The sequence below is a fragment of the Lynx rufus genome, unplaced genomic scaffold (genome assembly GCF_022079265.1).
Source record: "Lynx rufus isolate CCGP_SWC_20201006 ecotype Redwood Valley unplaced genomic scaffold, mLynRuf1.p SCAF_27, whole genome shotgun sequence".
Lineage (NCBI taxonomy): Eukaryota > Metazoa > Chordata > Mammalia > Carnivora > Felidae > Lynx > Lynx rufus.
Genome location: NW_025814842.1, coordinates 6,616,588 through 6,641,664, shown reverse-complemented (window position 1 = coordinate 6,641,664; position 25,077 = coordinate 6,616,588). Strand labels below are relative to the sequence as shown.

Here is a 25,077-nt window from a genome sequence, read left to right as displayed (position 1 = left end):
TCTTTCTGAATTTGACTACTCTAGGTACTTCATATAAATGGAATCATACAGCACTTGTCCTTTTATTTCACTTAGCACAATGCCTTCAAGGTTCATCCATGCTGTATCATGTCAGAATGTCCTCCCTTTTTTAACGCTGAATAATCCGTTTTATGGAAAGACCACATTTTGCTTATCCATTCATCCATTGATGGACACTTGGGTTGCCTCCACCTTTTGACTATGGTGAATAACACTGCTATGAACATGGCAGTCCCTGTTTTTAATTCTTTGGAGTCTACACCCAGAAGTGGAATTGCTACATCATATGGTAACTCGAGTTTTAATTTTTTGAGGAGATGCCATACTGTCTTACAAAGCACTTTTGCTTTTTATATTCCCACCAACAGTGTACAAGTGTTCTATTTTCTCCACACTCAAACTAAGAGATAAAAACAAACAAACAAACCTTGAAATCTCTATTAAACGTCTTCGGTGAAAAGTTGCATGTCTCTCTATCTGTCTGTAGCCTGAGGCTATTCTAAAAAAATTTTTTTAATGTTTATTTATGTTTTAGAGACAGAGAAAGACAGAGCACAAGCTGAGCCAGGGAGGGGCAGAGAGAGAGGGAGTCATAGAATCAGAAGCAGGCTCCAGGCTCTGAGCTGTCAGCACAGAGCCTGACACAGGGCTCATATCCACAAATGGTGAGATCATGATCTGAGCCAAAGTCAGACACTTAACCAAATGAGCCACCCAGGTGCCCCTAGCTTGAGGTTAGTCTACTACTTTTTTTTCGTTTTTGCTACTACACTTACTAAATTAGGAAAGGAAAATGAAATGCAGTAATATAATACATATTGAATAAAGATCCAATATTGAGATGTCAGTGTGTTCTGTATGAATGGAGCTATTCTGACCATGATATGGTCTATAAAAATTACAGTATAGGAATGGATCTCCTCTTAGATGACACCTAGAGTCAGCTCCACATAAACAAAGTAGGTTTGGAACAGTTTGGATGGAAGGGTGGTAAGGAAATAGATATTAAAACTGAAAAGAGTGCTCACTTTGACAGCACTTATACTAAAATTGGGACCATACAGAGAAGATTAGCATGGCCTCTGCACAAGGATAACATGCAAATTTGTGAAACATTTGTATGGAATAGTTGAATCACTAAATTGTACACCTGATACTACACTGGAAAGTAAATAAAATAAAATAAAATAAAATAAAATAAAATAAAATAAAATAACAAAATACTGAGAAAAGATCCAGTGGAATGAGAAAGATAAGGAGAATTATTTTTGCTACCTCTACATAATAAAGGACATGTGTCCTTTGTGAAGGCTTCTCCCAACAAAGTGACAGCCAAATCTACAAATGGCCCTGCACTTAGTCTTCCCCTCCCTTATCTTCCTCCCCCTTATCTTCTTTTTCCTTCAACAAATCAAGACATCACTTTAGTCAGGCACAAAAGGATTACATCTTAAGATATTTTACTAAGAAGTCAAGGTAAAATAAGAGGAAACAACACGTCATTCAAAAAAAAAAAAAGGGAAGGCTTTTTTTTTTTTTCTTGAACAGAGATCTGATCTAGAATCCAGTCTACTATTGAACTCGCCTTCTGGATGAGGACTGGTTCTCAGTCACAGAAGCTGTGCTCTTTCTCAAACTCTCCTGTATCATTTCAGTGGTCTCGCCATCAATGCCCTCAATGCACTCTGAATCCTCCTCTATAGTTATACAGAACAAAGAGTTTACTTAAAAGAATACTGTTAAAGATCTTTTACCAACACAGATCTCAGAACAACTTACAGATTTGGTTCTGTTAGCTCACAAAGTACTTTGCTAGTGGGAGATCAGGATGTAACTGTCCTGTATTGTTGAAGAAATTTGTGTTATGGCTACAACCTGAGAGGAGTACAGTAACATTTTGCTATGGAAGGTCATGCGTTGCTGTTCCTTCCTAGAGCCATCTCATACTTGCTCTGGGCTGGTGGGAGTAAACTTCAGGATCTGTTCCAATGTTTGAATGAGCGCTCTGGTGAAGCCACAGTGTTCTACTCAATGGAGCTACCATTCTTAAAATTTATGTGCATTATTATCATCTGAGGAGTTGGGTAAAATGAAGATTCTTAGGTCCCTTTGGACCACTACTCCATCCACAAATACAGTTTTTAAAAGTTTCCCAAGGGGCACCTGGGTGGTTCAGTCAGTTAAATGTCCAACTTCGGCTCAGGTCATGATCTCGCAGTCTGTGAGTTCGAGCCCCGTGTCAGGCTCTGTGCTGACAGCTCAGGGCCTGGAGCCTGCTTCTGATTCTATGTCTCCCTCTCACTCTGCCCCTTCCCCACTCATGCTCTGTCTCTCTCTCTCTCTCTCAAAAATGAATAAATGTTAAAAAAAAAAAAAGTTCCCCAGGTGATTTTGATGTCAAGTGGTCTTCAGATAATAATTTGAGAATCTCTGTTGACAAGCACTGTTAAAAGATAACCTGAAGCGTTTTTAAATTGTTAAGTTTGAGCAAAAACTGAGTCCCATCAGGCAGTATCAAACCAGAAGTGGTTAGCAGCACTCTATCCACAGGAGGTAGTGGCAAGACATGTAAAAAGATAGGAAGCAAAGCAAGGAAACCATTTGATTGGCTAGAGCTTACATTTGTCTTGTATGAGAAAGCCCAGTTGGCTGTTTGTGACTGTTTGTCCTTATGTTTTGATTTCTTAACCTTGAGGCATTTACAGACTTAGGTTTTGGGTTGCTTATGTAGGCTACCAAGGCATTAGAACTACCTCAAATTAGTGGCCTCCTTTTTTAATTAACTTAACAGCATAAAGAACAAAACCTCTATCTGGATTATCCTAAGGACAGTTTTCACCTTGAGCACAAAGTATGACAAAGACTTGCTAACTCCACCACTAGCAAGGATGTGAATACACCCGAGCAAGCTGACATAGCTGGATTTACTGAGTGTTGACTACCACCCAGAGGCAGCAGTATCCTCTGCAGTAGCGTGGAAAGCAAGGGAAAGTTCTCAGACAGTGGAGCTGGATCACTAACTTCTAGACCTGCTACACTGGATCTTTTGAGTCAGATGCCATTATTCTATGAGAAAATGATCTTCTAAAGTCCAACCCCACACAATCCAGTTACATGTCCCACTACTCCCCTTCCCTGAGTTCCTGAAGTATAAAGTACTTCAAGGTAGAGGTATGATCAGAGCCAGGTAGGATTTACCAGAGAGGCATCAGGGTCACATTTGGAGTAGGGGGTGACAGAGCAGTCAGGGACCAGTGAGGACACTGGAATGTTATGGGTCTCTAGGCATAACAGCTCTTGCTGATCTAACATGCGTAAAGATACTAGATGTGGGCTGGAGCTGAGGTCCTGCAAAGTTTGCTAGGGCTTGGCATTGGGGGAGCTTCCAGATGTATACCCAGGGTCACTGGATGGTAGGTAAACTCTATCACATACTAGGGGTGTGTGATAGGCACCCAGAAAGCCTAATTTCTGGCATACCCACTGACTCTAAAAAACAAAACAGAACACACCAAAAAACTAGGCTTTCAACCCTGACCTGCCTTCTAAAGACCAGTCCCCAACATCTAACAACCCTTCTGTTATTTCATATTCAACAATTCTACAATGAGGCTTACTCTTCCCTTTTAACTCATTGCTGTTCAAACCAGTTAACCCTCCAGATTTCATTTATTTGACCATCAGTTTTGTACTGTCATAGAGGTCTGTCATAAGCACCAAGTAAATTACAAATTATGAAATAATTCCAAAACACTGTGAGATTGAATGCCCACAGGGATACCTGTACGTATGTATCAACCAGAGCATGCATTAATGACCAAAGATGCTCCCTGAAGCAATGGGCTAAAGCCAGCAGGTTTGGGGAAGATGATCCCTAATTTGCGGCAGGAGGTATAATGTGGCTGAAAGCACCTGTAGAGGTCACAAGGCCTGAAGCAAATGACCGGTCTAAAGGCTGAATGGAAAGTATTTTGTGAGTACACCTGCACAAAATCAAGAATATGGATGAAGACACCGAAAAGAAAGCTGCCACACCAGCTTCATTCACTGCATGAAAGAGGCTTGGCCCACCATGCACAGTGAAAAAAATGTGGGAATGAATCTGCAGCTCTTGAGCAAGATGAGGTATGATTAAATTGGTGTATCTTGTGAGCTATATGCTGTGCCACCCTCTTGCTCCCACTTTAGGGCCATTATCATCGGACAAGTACGTGGGACCCTTTTCCCCCCCATGGTCAGAAGTAGTAAATGATGTTAGTTCTTTTTTTTAACACTTGAAATTTTTATAATAAAATAATTTCAAGAATTTTCAATAATTACATAAAAATTACAATGACAATAGTACAACGTATCCATATATCCCTTTACCTGGATTAACTTATCCTTAACATTTTTACCTTGTTTCTTTTCTTCCCTCTTCTTCCTCCTTCCTCCCCCTCCTCACATATACACAATGGTCCTTTATCCTTAAATTTTTCAGTGTGTATTTCCTAAGAACAGGGATATTCTCTTACATAACCACAACACAATTATCAACATTAGTATTTAACATTGATATGATTCTACCTAAGCCAGATTCATATTCCAATTGTGAAAACTGACCCAATGTTTTTTACTTTTTTAAAGTGTATTTATTTATTTTGAGAGAGACAGAGAAAGTGGGAGTGGAGGAGGGGCAGAGAGAGAGGGAAAGAGAGGCTCCATGCTGCCAGCGCAGAGCCCAATGTGGGGCTTGAACTCACAAACTATGAGATCATAACCTGAGCCGACACCAAGAATCAGATGCTTAACTGACTGAGCAACCTAGGTGCCCCATGATAATGTTTTTAAAATTTGCACAATACTACATTGTGTGGATGTGTCATAATTTTTTCAGTCACCTATCTTGGATATTTATGCAGCTTCCAGTATTTTTTGCAGTAAGAATGCTGTAATGAATAATGTTGTGCATGTGTATTTTCATATTGTTACAGGGATAGCTTTACAGTAAATTCATCCATAATTTTGTTAGCTATTACTAAATTCTCCTCCACATGAGGCTGCACTATTTTGCATTCTGCTAGCAATGGGTAAGAATTCCTGTTTGTTTCCCCACAAACTCATCAATAGTGTTTATTGTCAAGCTTTGGAATTTTGGCCAATGTGATGGAAAAGAAATCTCTCGGTCAGTGCAGTTTTAATTGGAGTTTATTTTGAGCGAAGGTGAACATCTTTTTATATCATTAATAGCCATTTCGGTATCTTTTTTTGTGATCTCTAGTTTATCAATTTTTCAGTGGGGTTGTTTTGTTTGGGGGGTTAACTCATTTTTTTACAAAGTTCTTCACATATTAGAAATACTGGAACTTTGCGTTATGTTGCAAGTATTTTCTCCCAACTTGTCATTTGTCTTTGCTTATGGTTTTTGCCATTCAGAAGTTCTCAAAATTTTTATGTAGGAATGCACCAATCTTTTCTTTTAGTGCATCTGGATTTTAAGCCATAGTTTTAAAGCCTTTTCCCTGAACCCATGTTTTAGAGGAATTCATCCGCAGTGTCTTCTGGTACTTGGGTAGTTTCATTTTTTAGTTACATCCCTGATACATCTGGAGTTCACTCTTGGATATGATGTGAGAAGTGGGTCTATTTTTATCTTTCTCCAAATAGCTATCCAATTATACCAATGTGACTTTTAAAAAAATTAACCTCTTTAGTACAGAGCCAGGGCTATTTCTCAACCTTTCCTGCTATTCCATTGGTCTATTTACGAATGAGTTCCACACTGTTTTAACTGCTGGGATTTTTTCCATCTCTTACTTTCCAGTCCTTCCATTAGCACCTCAGTTCAGGCAGCAGGAACCCTTAAAGACTGGAGAAACCTAGTAAGAAGACTGGCTCTTGATGAGAAACCACTTATTGTTCATTGTACTTTTCCTGTTCATACAACAGGCTGAGCTTTTGCAGGAGTCAATGAAATCTCTAGGTGATGTAGGTCAGATTTTCCTCAACTGTTTCACAGACACAGAGATAACATAATACTCAAATAGCTACCAGAGGTGGGAGTCACAAGGTATAGACTCGTGCCACCTCTTTGTTTCCAGTCTATCTAAAGGTTAATCTACTACCTTTTCCAGAGATTATGGTTTTTACTAAGGAAGGGAAAACATATGAGGTGAGCTCTTGGGAGTACGGCCATTTCCTGGTCTCTGGCCACTCAGATGACAGAGCTATGGCTACAGCATGTGGCAGCAATGGCAGCCATTCTACTGGAGCCCATTCACCCTTCCAGGAAACTGGAATTGCTCCTCCCAAGTCCCTCTGTTTATCAAGGGACAACACCTGCCTTACCCAACCCTCTCCATCCTCACTCTTAGCAGTTCAGATTCCCAGCAACAAACACAAGGGAGAACGTTGCCCGCCCTCCCTGTCGTGAACAAAGTTTTACTGAAATTTTTTATTGAAATGTGCCAATACTGGGGATAGGTTGGACATGATAAATCTTTAGAAATGTGTCCTTCAGAAACTGAGATAAAAGGGAAAAAATAAGATAGGAATACAAAATTGTAGGAAGCCCCAGTGAATTTCTTTGGCTTATGGCATTTCTAAGTGAATTCGATGTGACTGCAGTTGGTAGCACAACAGCTAGAGATGTCAGCTATATCAGAAGGGCCACTAGGGTCAATGCAATGTCATGTTTCTTCCTCAGGCACTCTTATGACCATTCTAGCTACTAAAAAAGGCAGAAATCCAGACCTTTCATTGAAATATTTACTGTCTACTGTGTGCCTTGAGGACCTTATTATGAAGGAAAAAAGGCTGGCATTGGCTGCATTGAGTTTAAGTGGCCCCCACTACACACATGCATTTACTGGGAAAGGCGAATCTAGGCCCCAAGCAAAAGTTCTCTGTGATATAGAGGCTCTGTGGTAGGTGCTTGCCTGAAAAGAACCCAAAGCAATAAGCCAGGTTGCCTGCATAGAAACCACCTAGGTTTTAGAGTTTCCAGGCCTCTATCCTGAGATTCTATCTCAATAGCTCTTGGCTCTACATGGCAATACTACATTTAATCCCAGTGATCTCTAGTAAAACTTTGTTCTCTAGAAAGTTAGGCTGGGGTATTAAGCTTAGCAGGAAATAGCTCTAGTCCTTGAAATGCCAGTCCTTTCTTTCACTAACTAAAAACCAACTACTTAACAAGATAGAGAACAAACTGAGGGTTAATGGGGGGGGGGGGAGGGGAGGATGGGCTAGATGAATGATGGGTACTTAAGAAGAGCAGTTGTAATGAGCACTGCATGCTGTAAGTGATGAATCAATAAATTCTACTCCTGAAATCAATATTACATTCTATGTTGGCTAACTAAAATTTAAATTAGAAAAAAACAAAACATCTAATTCGCAACAGCAATTATCCTGAATGTTACAAGCAGTGATTCTCAGCAAGGGTCAATTTTGCCACCCAGGGGACATTTGGAAATGTCTGGAAACCTCCTTAGTCGTTATGATTGGGGAGTGTTACTAGCATGTAGTAGGTTGATGCACAAAACAGCCAGGACAGCCTCCAAAACAAAGAACTACCTGGCACAAAATATTAGTAGTGCAGAGGCTGAGAAACTGGCTAAATTGTAAAAGAACAAGTAGCAGGGCTCCTGGATGGCTCAGTCAGTTAAGCATCCAACTCTTGATTTTAGTTCAGGTCATGATCTTGAATTTCATATCAGCCTGTAATGCCAGTGTGGAGCCTGGTTGGGATTCTCTCACTCCCCCTCTCTGCCACTCCCCCACTCACATGCTCGTTCATGTACACTCTCTCTCTCAAAATAAATAAACTTTAAAAAAAATTAAAAATAGAATACAAATAAAAAAATAAAAGGGCAAGTAGACTCTAGAGAAACATGTTCCTGATAGTTACTTTCCTCACCTCAGAAGTAGATAAAGTCAGCCTGTGTTGCATGATGAACTTGAAACCAACTTACTTTTTAAGAAACAAGGGCTCTTCAAATTGCCCCTAGGCTGGAATAAAAGAGGACCTGAAAGTACTGAAATATAGTTAATCAGGCTGTTGATAACATTCATGGCATACATTTTGAAAAGCAAATGTTTAATGCAATAGCTCCCCAGGACAGACCTCGGGCAGAAAGTCACCACCCAAGGTATAAAAAGGGGTTTCTCTTACAAAGGTCATACCCCTTGGAGTGGCACTCTTCATTATCACAGCAGCATGGGACACACTACCTGCCAGCCCTGAAAGTGCCCAACATTATAGTTGGGTGAAGAAACCACAGACACCCAATCACACACAATGAGGGCTGTATATAAGGTGACCAAATATCCCCATCTGTCCTGGAGTCCCACTTTACCATATTGTCCTGGCATAATTAATAGCACTTCTCTTCACTCTCAAAGGGAGCAGGAAATGTACAAGAGGAGTTTGCAACATCCTGTCCTATCAGAAAATAAAGCTATCAAAGATGACTAGAGTTATGTCAAAAGGAATCAGGAGGCAAGTTGAAAAGGCTCCCAATGACCAAAAGTGAAATGATCTGAGCATCAAGAAGTACAGTGGACTGGCTGTAAATCCAAAATCCATGAATGTATTCTGATTGAAAAAATACCTGATCACAATTACAGAAAACAAAGCAACCAGATCATTATTGTGAAAACAGGCAAAAAGACGAATCAAGCATTTCCTTTCCTGTGAACTCTATCTAAGAAACCTAATGGTTAATGAGGTAAAATTTGACAGAAGCATTCCAGCTAATAAGTGAATCATTTATAGAATTTATGAAATAAATACATCTAGGATCCTAACATCAGAGAGAAACAACCAGACATGCCATCATCTATAATATGTTCTTGCCAAAATACAAGAAATGAATTTGGTTATTCCTTTAAGTTTTTGGTTAATATAGAGGGCAAAAAAACATATTAAATAACGTCATGGGTATGCAAAAGCAAAATTCAAAGACAAGAAATTCTACAGGATAAATAAATAATGCAGTTGCTTCCATGAATGAATTTCAAGAGAAAAAAGAATAGGAATTATACACTTGAAGACTTGGAAGACAAAGCAACCAATTACAATTTATGCATCTTATTTAGATCCTAATTCAAATAAACTTTTTAAAAGTATGTGCTTTTTAAGAAAACATTAATTGCAAATTATGAAATTATTTTTATTGGTATGATAAAAGTATTGTGGGTTTTCTTTTGCAAAGAGTTTATTTTGAGAGAGCAAGTGCGAGCAGGGAAAGAGCAGAGAGAGACAGGAGAAAGAGGAAAAGAGAGAGTCCCAAGCAGGCCCTATGCTGTCAACACAGAACTCAACGCGGGGCTTGATCTCACGAATTGTGAGGTCATGACCTGAGCCAAAATCAAGAGTTGGACACCTAACTGACTGAGCCACCCAGGCGTCCCTCAAGGAGTTCTTATCTTTCAGAGGTACACACTGAAATATTTATAGACAGTATTTGGGAGCTGTTTTGAAATACTTCAGTAGGGTAGGAAGACAGGGAAAAGGGTGTAGAAATAAAACAAGATCAGCTAGGAGTTTACAATGGGTAAAGCCAAATAATGAATACATGGGGATTCATTATATATGTCTGAAATTTTCTATTATAAAAAAGTCTCTAAATAGAAAAATACAGAAAAATATTTAACATTTGAATACATAACAAAAATACATGCTACTAAAATTCCATGGAAAAAAATTTTTGAGGCTGTTTGAGGCATCATCCATAAACTTTGGTCTCAAAGCAGATACAGGCGCCCAAGAAAAAAAGCAAGGCCTGGCTCCTACCTGAGTTTCTCTGAAGAGATTCCAACTGGCTGAAAACCCACAGTCCTATTTGGCTAAGCATATTATCAAAAAGAATCTAACCATTTAATTCAGGTAAACAGGAAGACCACTGATGAGCAACTCCCAGCCTGTAGTGGCCCAACACTCCTCACCTAGCTTTGGAATATGGACCTCCGAGAGAAGGCCAAGCTCAAGCCAGGTCAGCCCCCAGGTCCTACAGACCAGAAGCCAGAGACTCATGAAAAGCCTTTCCCTGGGTTTGGCTGCTAGCTGGCTACAAGCTTTGCCAAGCTTGTCTGGGAAGTGGGGAAAAAAGAGCTGATTCTGCATCTGGATCACAACACTGCTAAGGAGAAGCAGCCTAGTGTCTCAGATAGTGGATGACATCTCAGATATATTTATGGCCTGGCTACTAGAGGCTCATGGAGACAGTGGAGAGGCCAGGAAATCATCTGCTAAATCAAAATTAAACATCATGGCTATCTACCATAGTTATCTAAGAAATATGTGATAAAATAATGTGTTTCAAAGTAGACTGAGTAATACAACTGTGTTGAAGTCATCATTTATCTGATTTACAATAAAAAATGGGGAGAAAAAAGCCTTAGAGTAAAAGAATCTAATATTAAAAGGCACCACAAAACAAATCACATCTTATAATTATAGTACCATGTCAACAAAAGACAAACTCACCCAGCGTCCAGCATTTGAAAGCATAGCACTACAACACTGCATTGTAGTCCATGCTCATTACACACGTATTCTAAACAGAATTTTAAACAGAAAGGAAACCCTTTAGTGATGGCAAAATAAGAAAGTGTAAACAGTACAAATACTGTATCTTCTCATTAAGTATTTTTAAATGCCTACAAACATCTCTATTTTGCCTGAATCGGCACTTATGTACAACACATCGCTACCACCTCATCAGTCCCAGTTGGCAACTGAGGGCCTCTCAGATGACAAGGATCTAGATGTATTGACAGAGACTATCCGGTAGCAAGAGGTAGGTGGCGAATGCATTTCAAGGCAAGACACTGACAAGGACCAAGGACAAAGGCTCAGATCCCAGGTCCAGAGAGTTTATGGGAGTACCCATGGGTTCCACCTTAGGAGGTTCTGAAAATCAAATATATTCACTAAAATGTAGGCTCCACGAGGTCAGGGACTTTTCCCATTTTATTTACTGATATATGGCAAGCACCTAAGAGTTCCTGGCACACTGTTGGGCCTCAATAAATATGTGTGGAATGATAAAGTGAAAATAGAAAAAAAAGCATCTTATATGCTATAAAATGCCATCAAATACAGTGTATTAATAAAAGTTCATCTTTCAGATTTATTTAATTAGATCTTTATATAGAACTGAACACTTTTTAAAATACTTTCATGTTTATTCGGTAATCAATAGCAAAATATTAATTTCCTATTGGATGGGTGGATAGTTGTTACAGTACAAGGAATAATGGGGAAACTATACAAATGAGGGTATGCTGTTACAGAGACAAAGGGGGTAAAAATAAAGTAAAATAAACAAGGCTGCCTGAGAGATCCTAACTAGGGAGGGGAAGATCCAGCACCTGAGTGGCAGGGCAGAACGAGTGAGCACCAGAAGACTACCCTCTCAAACAGCACGTACCACAAACATAACTTAGAATGTCTGGAGCTATTAATGGTTCTGTGTGTGTTCCCACTGTTAAATCACCAGTTCCGGGAGGCTCACAGCTCATGTGCCTCATTCACCACTGTGCTCCCAGCACCAGACACAGTAGCTGTTCAATAAATACTTGTTTAATGGAAAAGAACAGAGGCAGAGTCTGAACTAATGATTTTGCAGGTCGATACAGCCCTCATCACAATGAGGTGTAACTTGCCAACATGGGACAAAACTTTGTCAGACTTGCTCGAGAGGCGTACATGACATCCCAATGAAGGAGAAAAACCTCAACCTGAACTGAAGTTCAGGATATAATTTCCCAAAAGACAGTAAAAAACAGTTTGCACCACTTGGATAAGAGACGTGAGGAGCTGTGCTCTTTGGAAACTCAAAATAAATCAGGCATTGCCTTGCTTGTTTGACAACAAATGGAAAGAAAATGGGTCAAAGTGCCTTTCTGCACCCTATCACTCTACCACTCCCTCCTCAAAGCCCTTCAGTGAGGAAAGACGAATGCATCCTCCAATGGGATCTCCCTCCACTTGGCAATCCTGAAAGGTCCTACACCTTCCAGCACCTTCCTTTCATAAAAAAGGTGCATCCTTACTGTGCCAGGGTCTCCTGGCGATGCTGAGTTTTCTGATGCCGATTGAGGATGGACCTCTGGTTGAAGCTCCTCCCGCAGGCTGGACAGTGGTAGGGCTTCTCCCCAGTGTGGATCCTCTGGTGTCTGACCAATCGCTCCCCTTTACTGAACCGCTTCCCACACACCTGGCACCCATACGGCTTCTCCCCGGTGTGGGCTCGCCGGTGCACAGCCAGGTTTGCGTTCCTGCTGAAGCTCTTGCCGCACTCACAAGTGTAGGGCTTCTCCCCTGTGTGAGTTCTCCGATGCACCTGCAGATGCTGCCTCCGGCTAAAGCTTTTCCAGCAGTCACCACACTTGTAAGGCTTCTCCCCTGTGTGACTCCTCTGGTGGACCTCGAGGTGGTGCCTCTGACTGAACGTTTTCCAGCACTCACTGCACACATAGGGTCTCTTTCCCAGGTGGGTTCTCTGGTGCTTCATGAGGTACTCTCTCAAGGTGAACCCCTTCCCACACTCGACACACCCATAGGATTTCTCTTCTTCATGGGTTCGCTGGTGTCTGACAAGATTTGAGCTCCGACTGAAGCCTTTTCCACACTCGGGGCACTGAAAAGGCTTCCAAAAGGAGCTGTGGGTCTTGAGGTCATCGGGCAGGGGTATGACACCATGCTGAGGAGGAGGCGGCCCTGGCATGTTTCCCACAGAGCTACTGGGCTCCTGCTCACAGGTTCTTCCAAGCTCAGGGCTCTGGAGTGTGGCTTCCCCAAACCTCTCTGCCGTCACCCGAGCAAGCGCCCCCTTGAGGTCTGCCTGCTGGGTTTTAGACTCCTTTTCCTTGCTCCCAATGCCTACAGGACAAAGGAGATACAAGCTAATTCTGTAGCAGTTATGAAAGTAAAGTTCTATGTTAGAACTTGGCTTCTAAAGATGTCCCATTAACAGTTCTTTCTTTTTCCCTTTGACCAATAACCTCAACACAGTTTTCTTTCATGGACTCTAAAACCAGACTTCACTTTACCTTTTCCCACTTTGTTACTGACTGAATGTTTGTGTCTTCCCCAAATTCATAGGTTGAAAACCTAAGCTCCAACATGATGATATCAGGAGATGGGCTGTTCAGGAAGTTATAAGGTACAGTCATTAGGGTGGAGCCCCCATGATGGGATCAGTGTCCTTATAAAAAGAGGAAGGGAAACCAGAGCTCTTAGCACAGAAATCATGTGAGCATGATCCCTCATGATGGGAGAGGCAAAGACACAGGATAGATCCCTCAATCCCACAATCTCACTCTGTCTGCCATGTGAAGACAGTGAGGTGGCAGCCAGCTGCAAGCCAGGAGGAGGGCGCTCTCCAGACACTGAATCTACAGGAACCTTGATCTTGAACTTCTCAGCCTCCAGAACTCGGAGAAATAAATGTTTGTTGTTTTAAGCCACTGGCCTATAATATTCTATTGTAGCAACCTGAGCTAAAACTCTCCATATCTTTTTTACAGAATAGTCTGCCAAATCTTAATGTGCCCTCAGTTAATTTTCTAACTCAGACTTGTATTTCCTTCTAAATCTAACTCAATGATTTCCTTGAAGAAACATTCCCTGATTACTCTCTTAGCTATGTCTCTTCAGCACATTTATACTGAATTAGCACTTTGTTTATTGTGCACTTATTTATACACGACCTTGTTGAAAATGCCATTTTACATTCCTCAAGGTGTTCTCCCTGCCCTAGAGATTATAAACCTATTCCAGCTTATTCCATCCAGGTGGGCTACTTGAGAGTTCTCCATAGCCTCCATACACTTGCTCAGCACACGGTCCCTGCCCCCGCTCCTCCCTCCACCTAACCAGATTTTATTAATCTGGGTCTCCTGGGAGACTGTCACAGGCTTACTAACTACTGGATGAATGAATGACTCCGATCTGTCACTGACTTCTACCAGACTGAAATGCGCGTGAATGCTGCTGAAATGCCTCAACCCTTCTAGAAGTTCTTTCTCTGATCCCTGTTTCACTCTCTCTAAATTAACAGGACAATTGTTTACAGAACAGGCAGAAGGGGAGGTGAACAAAAGGGAAGGCCCTAGGAAGCAAAAGAGCCAAGACAGAAAAAAAGAGAGGAGGGGTACCTGGCTCAGTCAATATAGCATGTGACTCTTGATCTCAGGGCTGTGAGCTCAAGCCCCACATTGGGTATAGAAATTACTTAAAAATAAAATCTTAAAAAAAAAAAAAGGAGAGAGAAAGAGACAAAAATGACAAGCAGCACTTAGGCACAGAAAGGGTCCTTTCAGGTAAGGCCGTTAAAACACAAAAAGAAAAACATCACATGCCTAATCTAAACAAATATGAAGGACACAGCTGTCACCTCTGACAGATTCTTCTATAAACTTTCCATGAAAGTAAAGATGCACAAAACATAACTGTAGAATTCAAAGAATTTTCATAATGAACACAACTATATAAAAAGCATCCAGTTCAAGAAACTACCAGTATCCAGAAAGCCCTCTCCCAGCCCCTCCAGTGACTATATTCTGCCGCCCCCTGGCTAACATGCTATTCAAACTTTTATCAGCATAAAGTACTTTTACCTGGTCTTGAACTTTGTGTAGTGGATTCAAATATTGTTTCTGGATGCTTCCGCTCATTATTATCCTTGTAAGATTCACCCATATTATGGAATGTAGCTATAGTTACACTATGTTCTTTTTCATTGGTATGACACTGTCAGAATATACTGTAATCTATTTATGAACTTGACTGATATTCATTTGGGTAATTTCCAGTTTTCAGGTGTTACGAATAGTAAAACTAACACTAAATGCAATGCACGAGTCTTAGCTGGACCCTGGGGAGATGTGAGTATGTGCTAGGTATTATGTATCATAGAATTCTAGTTTCTCAGGCCTAATCCAAAACAGCTATCAATGCAGGAGCCACAAGTACATGGGAATAAATCACAGGAAGACCTGAAGGCTGAGACAGCCAGTAGACAGTATGCGTGGGAAATGGACCTTGGCCCACCCAGACTCCACATAAATGCTTATGGAAGTGCTTGGGTCGTTTGAAACAGTGAGAACAGCACAAGAATACAACCAGAGTCTCTAGAACAGTCAGATGGCAGGGACGGGGGGCGGGGCAGGTATAAAAATCCTCTGGAATAAGAGGGCGGAATCATTCCAACACACAGCAGCATCACCAGCAGAGGGTCCCTGGGGGAATCAAGGCACTAGAATATTGGCATCCCCACCATCTTAGCTGTGTTGCAAGAGGTCCTGAACCGCATGGTTATGTCTGAAGGTTTCCACATCCTCTACCATCTACAGAAGTCTTATATCTCAGGACACCTGGATGGCTTAGTCGATTAAGCGTCCAACTTCTGCTCTGGTCATGATCTCACAGTTCATAGGTTCAAGCCCCATGTCGGGCTCTGTACTGACAGCTCAGAGCCTGGAGCCTGCTTCGAATTCTGTGTCTCCCTTTCTCTCTGCCCCTCCTCTCTTTCTCTCTCTCTCTCTCTCTCTCTCTCTCTGTCAAAAACAAATAAACATTTTTTAATAATAGTTTTTAATAAAAAAAGAAGTCTTACATCTCTTTGTAACACATGTTGGCATCCTTTGGCCACTCACATCACTGCCATGGTGTGACAACCCTGTCCTGGACCCAGGTCTCCTGAGCCCCTCCTCTAGGGCCCCTTACACTACTCCATAATGACCATTATTTCGTGCATTTGGACTCTTCATATGAACTGCTAAGATCGCAAAGGCAAGGGACTTTAACTCTTCATAGGGACCGGCAGAGTACTGGCCACAATACCAAATAAATATTTTTGGGTGAATAAATGAATGTTGACTGACTCATAAAGGAATAATATTTGTATAGCTAATAAAAGTATCTAACACTATCATATTCACCAAATGCTAAGATTTATCATTTCACTTAATCTTCACGACGCCATGAGAGCTCTGTGAATGTCCCCATTTTGCGACTGAAGAAACAGAAGCCCAGAAAGGTCACAGTAAGTGGTGGAGCCAGGACCAGTTCTCTCATGCACTAAAGGCAGTACAGTGATACTCTCATTTATCCCTCAACATACTTCAAGATGGAAAAATGACAGGTGGGGTGGAGTCAGGACAGATGAGCAGTCAGCACATACTCAAAAAGTTATGAAAAGAAAAGCAGAGGGAACAGAGGAAAGGGTTGTTCCCACTCACGTTTCTTTTCCTCTCCCTCTCCAACCTGCAGAGATACCACCACTCCAGCAGTCTCCAGCCCCTGCAGGGCCCTCCCCGGCTTCCCCGCCAGGGCCTCTCCCTGTACTTCGCCAGGCTCACTCTTCCTCCTTCTCTTGCTGCTCCTCCTCCTGTGAGCACTTTCCATGTGCATCATGGTCTCACCCTTCCAGCTCCAACCCCAGGTAAAACCTGGCCACCACCTGAGACAGACCCAGCCCAGGCTCTGCTTGCTCTGTGACAGGGGCCCACATCGAGCAGCTGGGCATTCTCTGTACACACGCCTGGTGCTCCGAAGGCTTCCCTACCATTAGTCCTGCCCCAGCACAAAGCTGCAAAGTTGGGAGCCAGTGCCTGAGGGACACTCAATAAATCCCTGCTGAGGGAACGAGACACAAGATCGTCTTTTGCTTTCAAGCCTGCGTGGGTACTCTTCAGTCAGAAACAGAATAGGTGCTCCAGGAATCCTAATGAGCAACCTGTCTCATCACAGCCAGTACAACTACCTTGTGTTTTCTTGCCCCCTCGTTGGTTCCTCTCCCAACAGGAAAGCACATGCCCGGCTCCTTAAACCCTGGGTCCACACTCTTTCCTTGGACCCATTTACTTGCCTTCTTTTGTTGGTAGCACCAGGTTCTGAAATCTGGGGCAAGGGCAAGAACTCCAACCTGTAACTTTCACAACTCCTCAGTTTCTTACCTTTGGGATGGAAACAGTCTTACCTGGAGGTGAGACCCCACAGTCCTGGGGTTCCACATATTCCCCAAAACAGTCTATCTGGGCTGGAGTCACATGTCTCCATTCCTCCTCAGGGAAGGCCAGAGTCATATCTTTAAATGGCCCCAACCCCTGAAACAACAGAAGAGTGTTAAGGTTAAAGAAATAATCCCAAAGTAGGAAGAGTCTAAAAGCGGAAGCAAACACAGGGATAATACTCTAGGGAAGAACAGAGCAAGAGACAGAAGGAACCAGACCCCTAGATGGTCTTGGGAGCACAAGTCCCTACCTCTTGATAGTTTAATGACAGGGAAGTAATGGACTTGTCTGAGCTACTATATTTCCGAGTCTCTGCTGCAGACACCTAGGTTGTACCCTAACAACCACAACACCTAATTCCTGCTTTTCAATTGCCTCCACTCAATCCTCAAGCTTGATCAAGACCCAGAGCTATTTATCCCTTCATCTAAAACTGATCTTCCCTCAAAGGGAAGTAAATATTTGGGCAGGCCTTGTCTTAAGAACAATACTGTATTGGGGCACCTGGGTGGCTCAGTCAGTTAAGCCTCCGACTTCAGCTCAGGTCACGATCTCATGGTCCGTGAATTCGAGCCCCCCGTCGGGCTCTGGGCTAATGGCTCAGAGCCTGGAGCCTGCTTCTGATTCTGTGTCTCCCTCTCTCTCTGCCCCTCCCCCGTTCATGCTCTGTCTCTCTCTGTCTCAAAAATAAACGTTAAAAAAAAAAAATTAAAAAAAAAAAGAACAATACTGTATTAAAATAAATTCAGTATTGGGCGCCTGGGTGGCTCAGTAAGTTAAGCAACTGACTTCAGTTCAGATCATGATCTCACAGTCGTGGGTTTGAGTCCCACATCAGGCTCTGAGCTGACAGTGTGAAGCCTGCTTCAGATTCTGTGTCTCCCTCTCTCTCTGTCCCTCCCCTGCTTGTGCACACACACATTCTCTGTCTCTCTCTAAAATAAACATTTAAAAAAATAGTAATAAAATAAAATAAATTCACTATCATCCACAACACCATGAAGAACTATTACGGCAAAAAAGAGGGTCTGGAAAAATTAAAACATGCTATCATCCTTCATCTCCTCCAAAACACATGCTAGGGAAACAGAAACAGGAAATGGTACAGGCATAAAACTTGCCCAAACAGTGCTTTAGCTAGACCAGATTTGAGTCATTATTTTTTTCTGGCAAATGACCCCTCTCCTTCTACCTTCCTTCTATAAGGACTCTTCACTTTAAAACTCACTGTCTCTGGGACACCTGGGTGGTTCAGTTGGTTAAGCATCCAACTCTTGATTGCAGCTCAGGTGGATCTCATGATTCGTGTGTTTGAGCCCCACATCGAGTCCTGCGCTGGACTCCACACTGAATGCAGAATCCTGCTTGGGATTTTCAATCTCTCCCTCTCTCTCTGCCCCTTCCCTGCTCTCTCTCTCTCTCTCTCAAAATAAAAAACAAAACACTCACTGTCCCCTTCAAAAAGGTGCCACACTGGAAATCTCCCACCTCCCTGGTAACACTCAACACAGAGTAGACATGACAAGAGTGCCCCAACTGTGCTCATTACCCCCATATGTGGCAGGCAAAGAAGTCAAACAAGGCCAAATCTTGGTGTAGTCGGGGTAGAGGCCAGAGGGAACACTCTGCTCAGTGTTCCAGGGAGTCTCCAACCCTGAGTCAGCTACATTCCTGCTGACGCAGGAGGAGGAGAGGATCCCAAGGAAAAGCAGCAGCAAAAGTATCCATAAAGACGATCTACAAAGGGTACTGATTTCCTGATCGACCACCACTGCCTAGATCAAGCTTATGGGTTTCTATCAATAATGTCTTCCTCCTCAGTAAAAAGTAATACAGAGTCAATTAAAAAAAAAAGTCACAGAGCAATAAAATCATCTGAATTGAGCCTCATGCCTGGGCCCTAAGGCATAAGGCTCAACTCAACAAATCAGGATGACAAAGTGGAGAAAACAAAGCTATCATATCCATCAGAACAAGAAAGGTACAATAATTCAACTTGTGGGCGGCGCTTTGTTGTGCAGGGAAACTTTGGGGAAGGTGAATCTCATTCAAAGCAACGTCAGAAAGGCAGAAGTACAGCTCACCTGGGGTCCAGCTGAAAGGAACCCAGCTGCCATCTCTTGGTCTCTGGTGTTCACTGGAGGGAGGCCAGAACCAGCCTGAAGAACTGGCAGAGCTAAGCAAAGGGGAAAAAAAGCATGAGAAAGATTAGTGCTGTCTTGTAGTTAGCTTGTTCAAAGGTGTCCACTGCCTGAAACACAAAACCCTGGAACCTTAAGGAGACACCACACAGACCTACCCTCTTCTCAACTGGGCAGATGGTCTCGACCCAATGTACCCTGGCCCTTGAAGGCTATTCATTCTCTCTGGTCACACTCTGGGAATAACCCTCTTTGAGATTCAGTAACACAATGAAGTCATACATTACTTTTAGGGATATGGTTTGTCTGCCCACTTAAAAAATCCCCCTATATGTCACCTGCATATTTCCAGGAGGTTTCTAGAAGGGATGTGAGGGAAAGAAGAGAAGAAATAGTAAGAGAGCACAATCCCAGATATCCCCTGCAAAAATCAGAAAGTCAAGGTATAGAAAACAATTTCACTTCATCTGTTTCCTACTGAAGTCAAGGAAGTAATCAGGAAAACTCCTAATTACAGTTCACAGATAACTTATTTATCAATTGCTGGGCTTGTAAAGGAGGGTCACAAAGCGCAGTTTTCTGCATCCTTACTTCTTTACTGTTCACATCTTACCCTGCTCCTGGAAGGCTTGTGTCCCAGCTCCAGGGTCTTGACTGAGTTGCTCCTCAGTGCCTTGGTCTAGGCCTTGAACTCCTTCCCCATGGGGCATCCCCCACTCAGGCTTGACCTCCACTGGCCCCAGGTGAACACCTGGTTCCCAAGGGCCTCTGCAAAGTGCTGTCTCCTCCCGTTCTCCCTGCACGAGGCATGGAACCTAAGAACAGTCCCCAACACCTATTAGAATGAGGCCTGGGTGAGGGAGTTGAATTAAAACCTAAAAAGAGAACAAAGAAAAGGACCATTCCAACTGCAAGAGGAGAACAAAGCCGGCTCAGCTCTTCCCCAGGACATCAGTGAGAAGGTGAAAAAGAGGTTAACCTCTCTTTATCAGGCTCCGAGCAACTGTTATGTGTCCCTGCCCTTTTACAAGGGTCCCTCCTGCCTGCCTGAATACTGACCAAATTCCACCAGGAATAATATCACAGAGAGACTAAACATTGTTTGGTTGACAACTTTAGCCCAAAATGCTCCCTACTAGGAAAAAAATCCCCCAATTATAAATGCTGAAAGTAAAAAATACAAAGCCTTGATTCAGCAGTGAATTAGCTAGTGAGAAAAACTTGCTTTAAAAACAGCGAGGAAAATCAGGACAACTCACACTGTGATACACTCCCAAAAACAGGCCCTTCTTGGTCTACTTTTAAGCTCCTGAATTGGGAATAAAAAAATAATTCTTAGGATTACAGAGAAAGTCACGAATAACTGCAGTAGGAAAAGGAAGAATAAACTGAAGAAAGATGATTACTTGCAAGCAAAACAGTAATGTTCAGTCCTACTCTCTTCTTTCCCAGCCAACAATAAGGTGACTATACCACAGAATGACAAACATGTGGCCAGAGTCCCAAGGAAGCATCTGAGATGCAGTTACTTGGTGTCACCAGAACACCACCACAGAACCACTAACGTGAGCCACTTGAGCCAACGCCCCAGATATCAAAACAGCACTGTTTAAATTTCTTTTTTTTTTCAACGTTTATTTATTTTTGGGACAGAGAGAGACAGAGCTTGAACGGGGGAGGGGCAGAGAGAGAGGGAGACACAGAATCGGAAACAGGCTCCAGGCTCCGAGCCATCAGCCCAGAGCCTGACGCGGGGCTCGAACTCCCGGACCGCGAGATCGTGACCTGGCTGAAGTCGGACGCTTAACCGACTGCGCCACCCAGGCGCCCCTAAAACAGCACTGTTTAGACAATGCTTCTTAATAATAATATTCACCCAATTGGAATTCCCCACTTTCCACATGCATCTCTGCCCAAAGAGGAGTCTATGAGGGATCTTCAAATTGGTCACGACTACCTTCTTTGGGCCTGGGGCTCACAAAGGAAATATGGCCAGGCCTTTGTCCTGATGACCAGAAAGGAAGCTAACAGCTCTTCTACAGGCCCTGCATCTTCCTTGGGAATGGCTTCTCATGCTGAAAACTCCACTGCCTTCCAAAAAGTACCTCAGGGAGTCTGGGAGCAGATGAAGGAGACTGTACACCTCATCTACTCCCACTGCTTCTTCAAACCTTTCAATTCTTTAAATGTCCCCTTCCCATACCGACAAAACAAGACCCAGATACCCCCTTCTCACCCACCGCCTTGGCCTCCAACGTTCTCTCTGTGAAGTCCTCCACCATGGCCACAAGAGCCTTGCCACTCTCCAAGCCATGCTCCCGAATCCAGGCATAGAACTCCCGTGGCAGGATGGTCAGGAACTGCTCCAGCACCAGCAGCTCCATGATCTGCTCCTTGGTATGCAGCTCAGGCCTCAGCCACTGGCGACAGAGTTCCTGGAGTTCCCTGAGGGCTTCCTGAGGACCAGCTGCCTCCTGGTAGCGGAACTGCCGAAACCTCAGACGAAAAGTCTCAGGACTAGGGTCCTCCCTTCCCCTGGCCCATGGCAACTCTTTCTCCAGCTTTACCACAGGAACACCCATCTGTTGCTGGGGGTCTTCTGCCATCCCTGGATGCTCCTTTAGCATCTTCACACTCCTCCCAGAAGACTGAGGGTCTACTGGGAAGACCAGACAAACAATAATGGCAGCATAAGTGAGACAAGGAAAGGTCAGTCCATCACAGTTCTTTGTCTACATCAATGGATATTCTGGAGAGCATAATTAGTTTCTGTGAAGCAGAACAAAAGACCAAACATATATCCTGAAAATCATGCCAATTCAATTCAGTAAGTATTTGCTAACCACCTAGTATGTGAAGAAAAATGTAAAGAGTTTACTTTATACCCACAAACATTGTAGGATCTCATTAGGGAGATAACACTAAAATCAGAAAATATAAAATAGGTTATAATTAGATGAGTCACCAGGGCCTACTCTTCCAACACTGTAAGAATTAACACGCTCAACAAATATATGTGCCAGGCCTGCAGAAACTAGAAATATAATACAGAACAAGACAAACAAGGCACCTGCCCTTTGAAACTCATATACTAGTACAACAGACAGAAAAAAACAAATACAAGCAAATAAGTTAAAATTAAATGGAGATAACTTCTAGAAAGGAAATGTGTAGGGTGGTCTGTTAATGGGGGATGAATAACTTAAAGAAGACTCTTCTGAAGAGATGACACTTAGGCTGAGACCCACTGATGAGTATGAGCCAGTCATTCAGAGATTTTTCCAGGCACCAGACTTGAGGTCAGAAATTACTCCACATGTCTGAGAATAAGGCGATGGGAGTGAAGCTTTGGCAAAGTTAAGTGAGGGACAAAGCCGCACGAGAAGTGACAGAGGCAGGCAGAACCAGATTATCCAGGAAATGGGCCACACTAAGAATTATGGCTTAATCTTCTTATTTTAGCAGGGAGCTATATGTTTTTACATTGCCTGGCGTAAAAGGTCATTTTGCCTGGCGTATGTCAACAGAGAATAGGTTAGAGAGAAAAAGAAGGGAAGCAGCACTTAACAGTGGTCCAAGCAGGAGATGATCAAGATGGTGGCAAAGATGCAGAAAGAGTCGAGACATATTTTGGAGGTAAAACCAAAAGACTTACTGGTGGCTTGGATGTGACCATGTGTCACATGTTGAAAACAACAGAGTGACATATATATCATTATAATTAACGAAAAGACTTTTAACTTGTGTAGGCTTTACCATTTAGAAAGCCTCTGAACACACACATACAATTATGTATAGGGAGTATTACTCCCCTTACTTTTCAAAGACGACACTGAAGATGTAAGAGGTTAGACGGCTGGCCAAAGTCTGCCTCCCAAAAGATATGGTACAGATGAGAAACACAGGAAGTCAAAATGAGAGAAAGGTTAACATAGGTTCAACTACTCATGAAAAAGGTTTGGACGCCTGGGTGGCTCAGTCGGTGGAGCGTCTGACTTCAGCTCATGTCATGATCCCATGGTTCATGAACTGGAGCCCCTTTTTGGGCGCTGCTGTCAGCACAGAGCCTGCTTGGGATCCTCTGTCCCCTTCTCTCTCTGCCCCTCCCCCACTTAAGCTCTCTCTCAAAAATGAATAAAAATTTAAAAAAAGAAGAAGAAGAGGCTTATACCAGACTAGAGAATGAGTACTATTTAATTTCATGATGGGCTTGGGTTGGGGGTGAGGGGTATGTAGGCTGGGAGTCCAAAGTGGGGAAGGGGCTCCATTTTTAGAGGGAAAGACCACTCTTAATGCAACAGAGAATAAGCAACTGGCAGGAGGTTCGTCCGAAGCTTCTACTTAATATTCTATTGTGTGTTTGTGTACTTCTACATCCTTCCTAAACCTACTTTACGTTTTCAGTCGATTCATTTTTCATTCTGCTACATCTATTGAGATTTCTCTTTCACAACTTTCTAGCTACTGCATTTCTTCTCACCCCTATCGCATTACCGCACTACAGCACAAATGTTAACCGACGTGTCCCCGACGACCAGATTCTCTAAAGGCAAGAAAGGTCTTCATTCATCTTTCATCCCTGGTACTTCACGAAGAGAAAGAAGGCTTGAAAAGAAGTCATTCTTTAAGTGAGTCTCCCACGTCTCGCTCTAAAATGACTACTTTCGATTTTCAGAGAGATCCGCGTCGGTTCAAGGTCTCGAGTTCGTGGACGCCCCCGCGCTGAGGTAACCTAGGCCCGGCGGGACCAACGTCGCTCCCACCTGAACCCCCGAGGCGCGCCCGCCGGGCCCCGGTGCCGCGGGAGGCAGCTCCGGGGAAACGCGCCGCCCGCTGTCAGCCCCGCCGCCTCCGCCAACGCCTCCGCGACCCGCAGCCGCACCGAAAGCCGGCCCCCACACCCGCCGCATCCGCCGCCGGCCCGCCGCCCCGCGAAGCCCTGCGACGCCCCAGAACGGCTCTCACCCTCAGCGCCTCAGCCACGACGACCCGACCCGAGCCCTCAGAGACCGGATGTGGGCCGCGGACGCTGTCAGACAGGTGCGTGAGGAAAGAGCCCCTTCCGCTTCCTCTCTAGGGCTCTCGGAGGTCCGTGCGTCTCGGTGGTTGCTGGTCCACTGGGGCTGTGCCTGAACGCGCGCCCGGACTGACTCGTCCCTAGGAGGCTCGCAGCCGTCAGGCCTTTAGGAGCCTCCGTGCCATTGCACCTGCTTTTTCTCGGTGAGGAGGACCCTCCAGACATACTACCGGACACGAAGCCTCCGTCAAGGGGCTTTGTAGTCCCGTCGGTCACCACGTGCATATTCGCGTACTTTGTCGCAGGGGCAGAGGGAGACGGAGGGAAGCAGTGAATATTATAGGTTCGCAGAAGAGGGGCCTCGACCCGAGTAGTTGGGAGGAGGGAGTTGGCCAGAGGAGCCGGCACCTCAGCTCAGTTTTGAAGGGTGGACCAAAAAGTGAGGTGAGTGTCCCCAGCAGAGGGAGCACGACGAGCCCAGCGAGCGTGGAGGGATTGCCGGCATTCCCACACCATCTTAGCCACTAGTGCAGGTGGTTAAACCAGGTGTTTCGGAGAACAATTTAAAGGCAACGGGAAGCCGTGTAAAGGTTTAAAGGCGGGAAAGGACAGATTTTAGAAAGATGCTGCTGAGAACCCTTGGAGAAAGACTGAGCAAGAAAGGAGGGAAGTGGAAAATGAGAGGACTGACTGTTGGGTAAAACGAGGCTGAGTAAGGCAGTCCAGGAAAAAGAGGATGATGCAGACCTGGGGCAGTTGGTGACTAGAGCTTGCAAGGAGTGATTAGATAGGAAACTTATTGGGGAAGTAAAGTTGCCAAGGTTTGAGGATTGATTGGATATGGAGGACGAGAGAGAAGATGGAATAATTTAGTAAATTATAAAGGCCATA

General features: G+C 43.6%; 1 protein-coding gene and 1 non-coding gene across 5 annotated transcripts; one reads left to right on the top strand and one right to left on the bottom strand.

Annotated features, from left to right (window-relative positions):
- The first annotated feature begins 1,041 nt into the window (after positions 1 to 1,041).
- On the top strand, positions 1,042 to 1,148 carry LOC124519416 (U6 spliceosomal RNA). Its single transcript, XR_006964098.1, has one exon. It is a non-coding gene; the product is annotated as a U6 spliceosomal RNA (small nuclear RNA).
- An 8,885-nt stretch (positions 1,149 to 10,033) lies between these two features.
- Positions 10,034 to 24,220, bottom strand: ZSCAN25 (zinc finger and SCAN domain containing 25). Of its 4 annotated transcripts, none has more exons than XM_047089406.1 (6): positions 24,135 to 24,220; positions 21,410 to 21,825; positions 19,783 to 19,984; positions 19,113 to 19,204; positions 16,995 to 17,121; positions 10,034 to 12,892 (listed from the first exon to the last, which is right to left on the bottom strand). In XM_047089406.1, exons 2-6 carry the CDS (start codon positions 21,794 to 21,796, stop codon positions 12,060 to 12,062), a joined length of 1,641 nt encoding a protein of 546 aa, XP_046945362.1. In that variant the 5' UTR covers positions 21,797 to 21,825; positions 24,135 to 24,220; the 3' UTR covers positions 10,034 to 12,059. The 4 variants fall into 4 exon arrangements, with proteins under 4 accessions (XP_046945362.1, XP_046945361.1, XP_046945360.1 ...); XM_047089405.1 differs by having other exon boundaries at positions 21,410 to 21,828; positions 24,135 to 24,180; XM_047089404.1 differs by having other exon boundaries at positions 21,410 to 21,938; positions 24,135 to 24,178.
- Between the last annotated feature and the right edge of the window lie 857 nt (positions 24,221 to 25,077).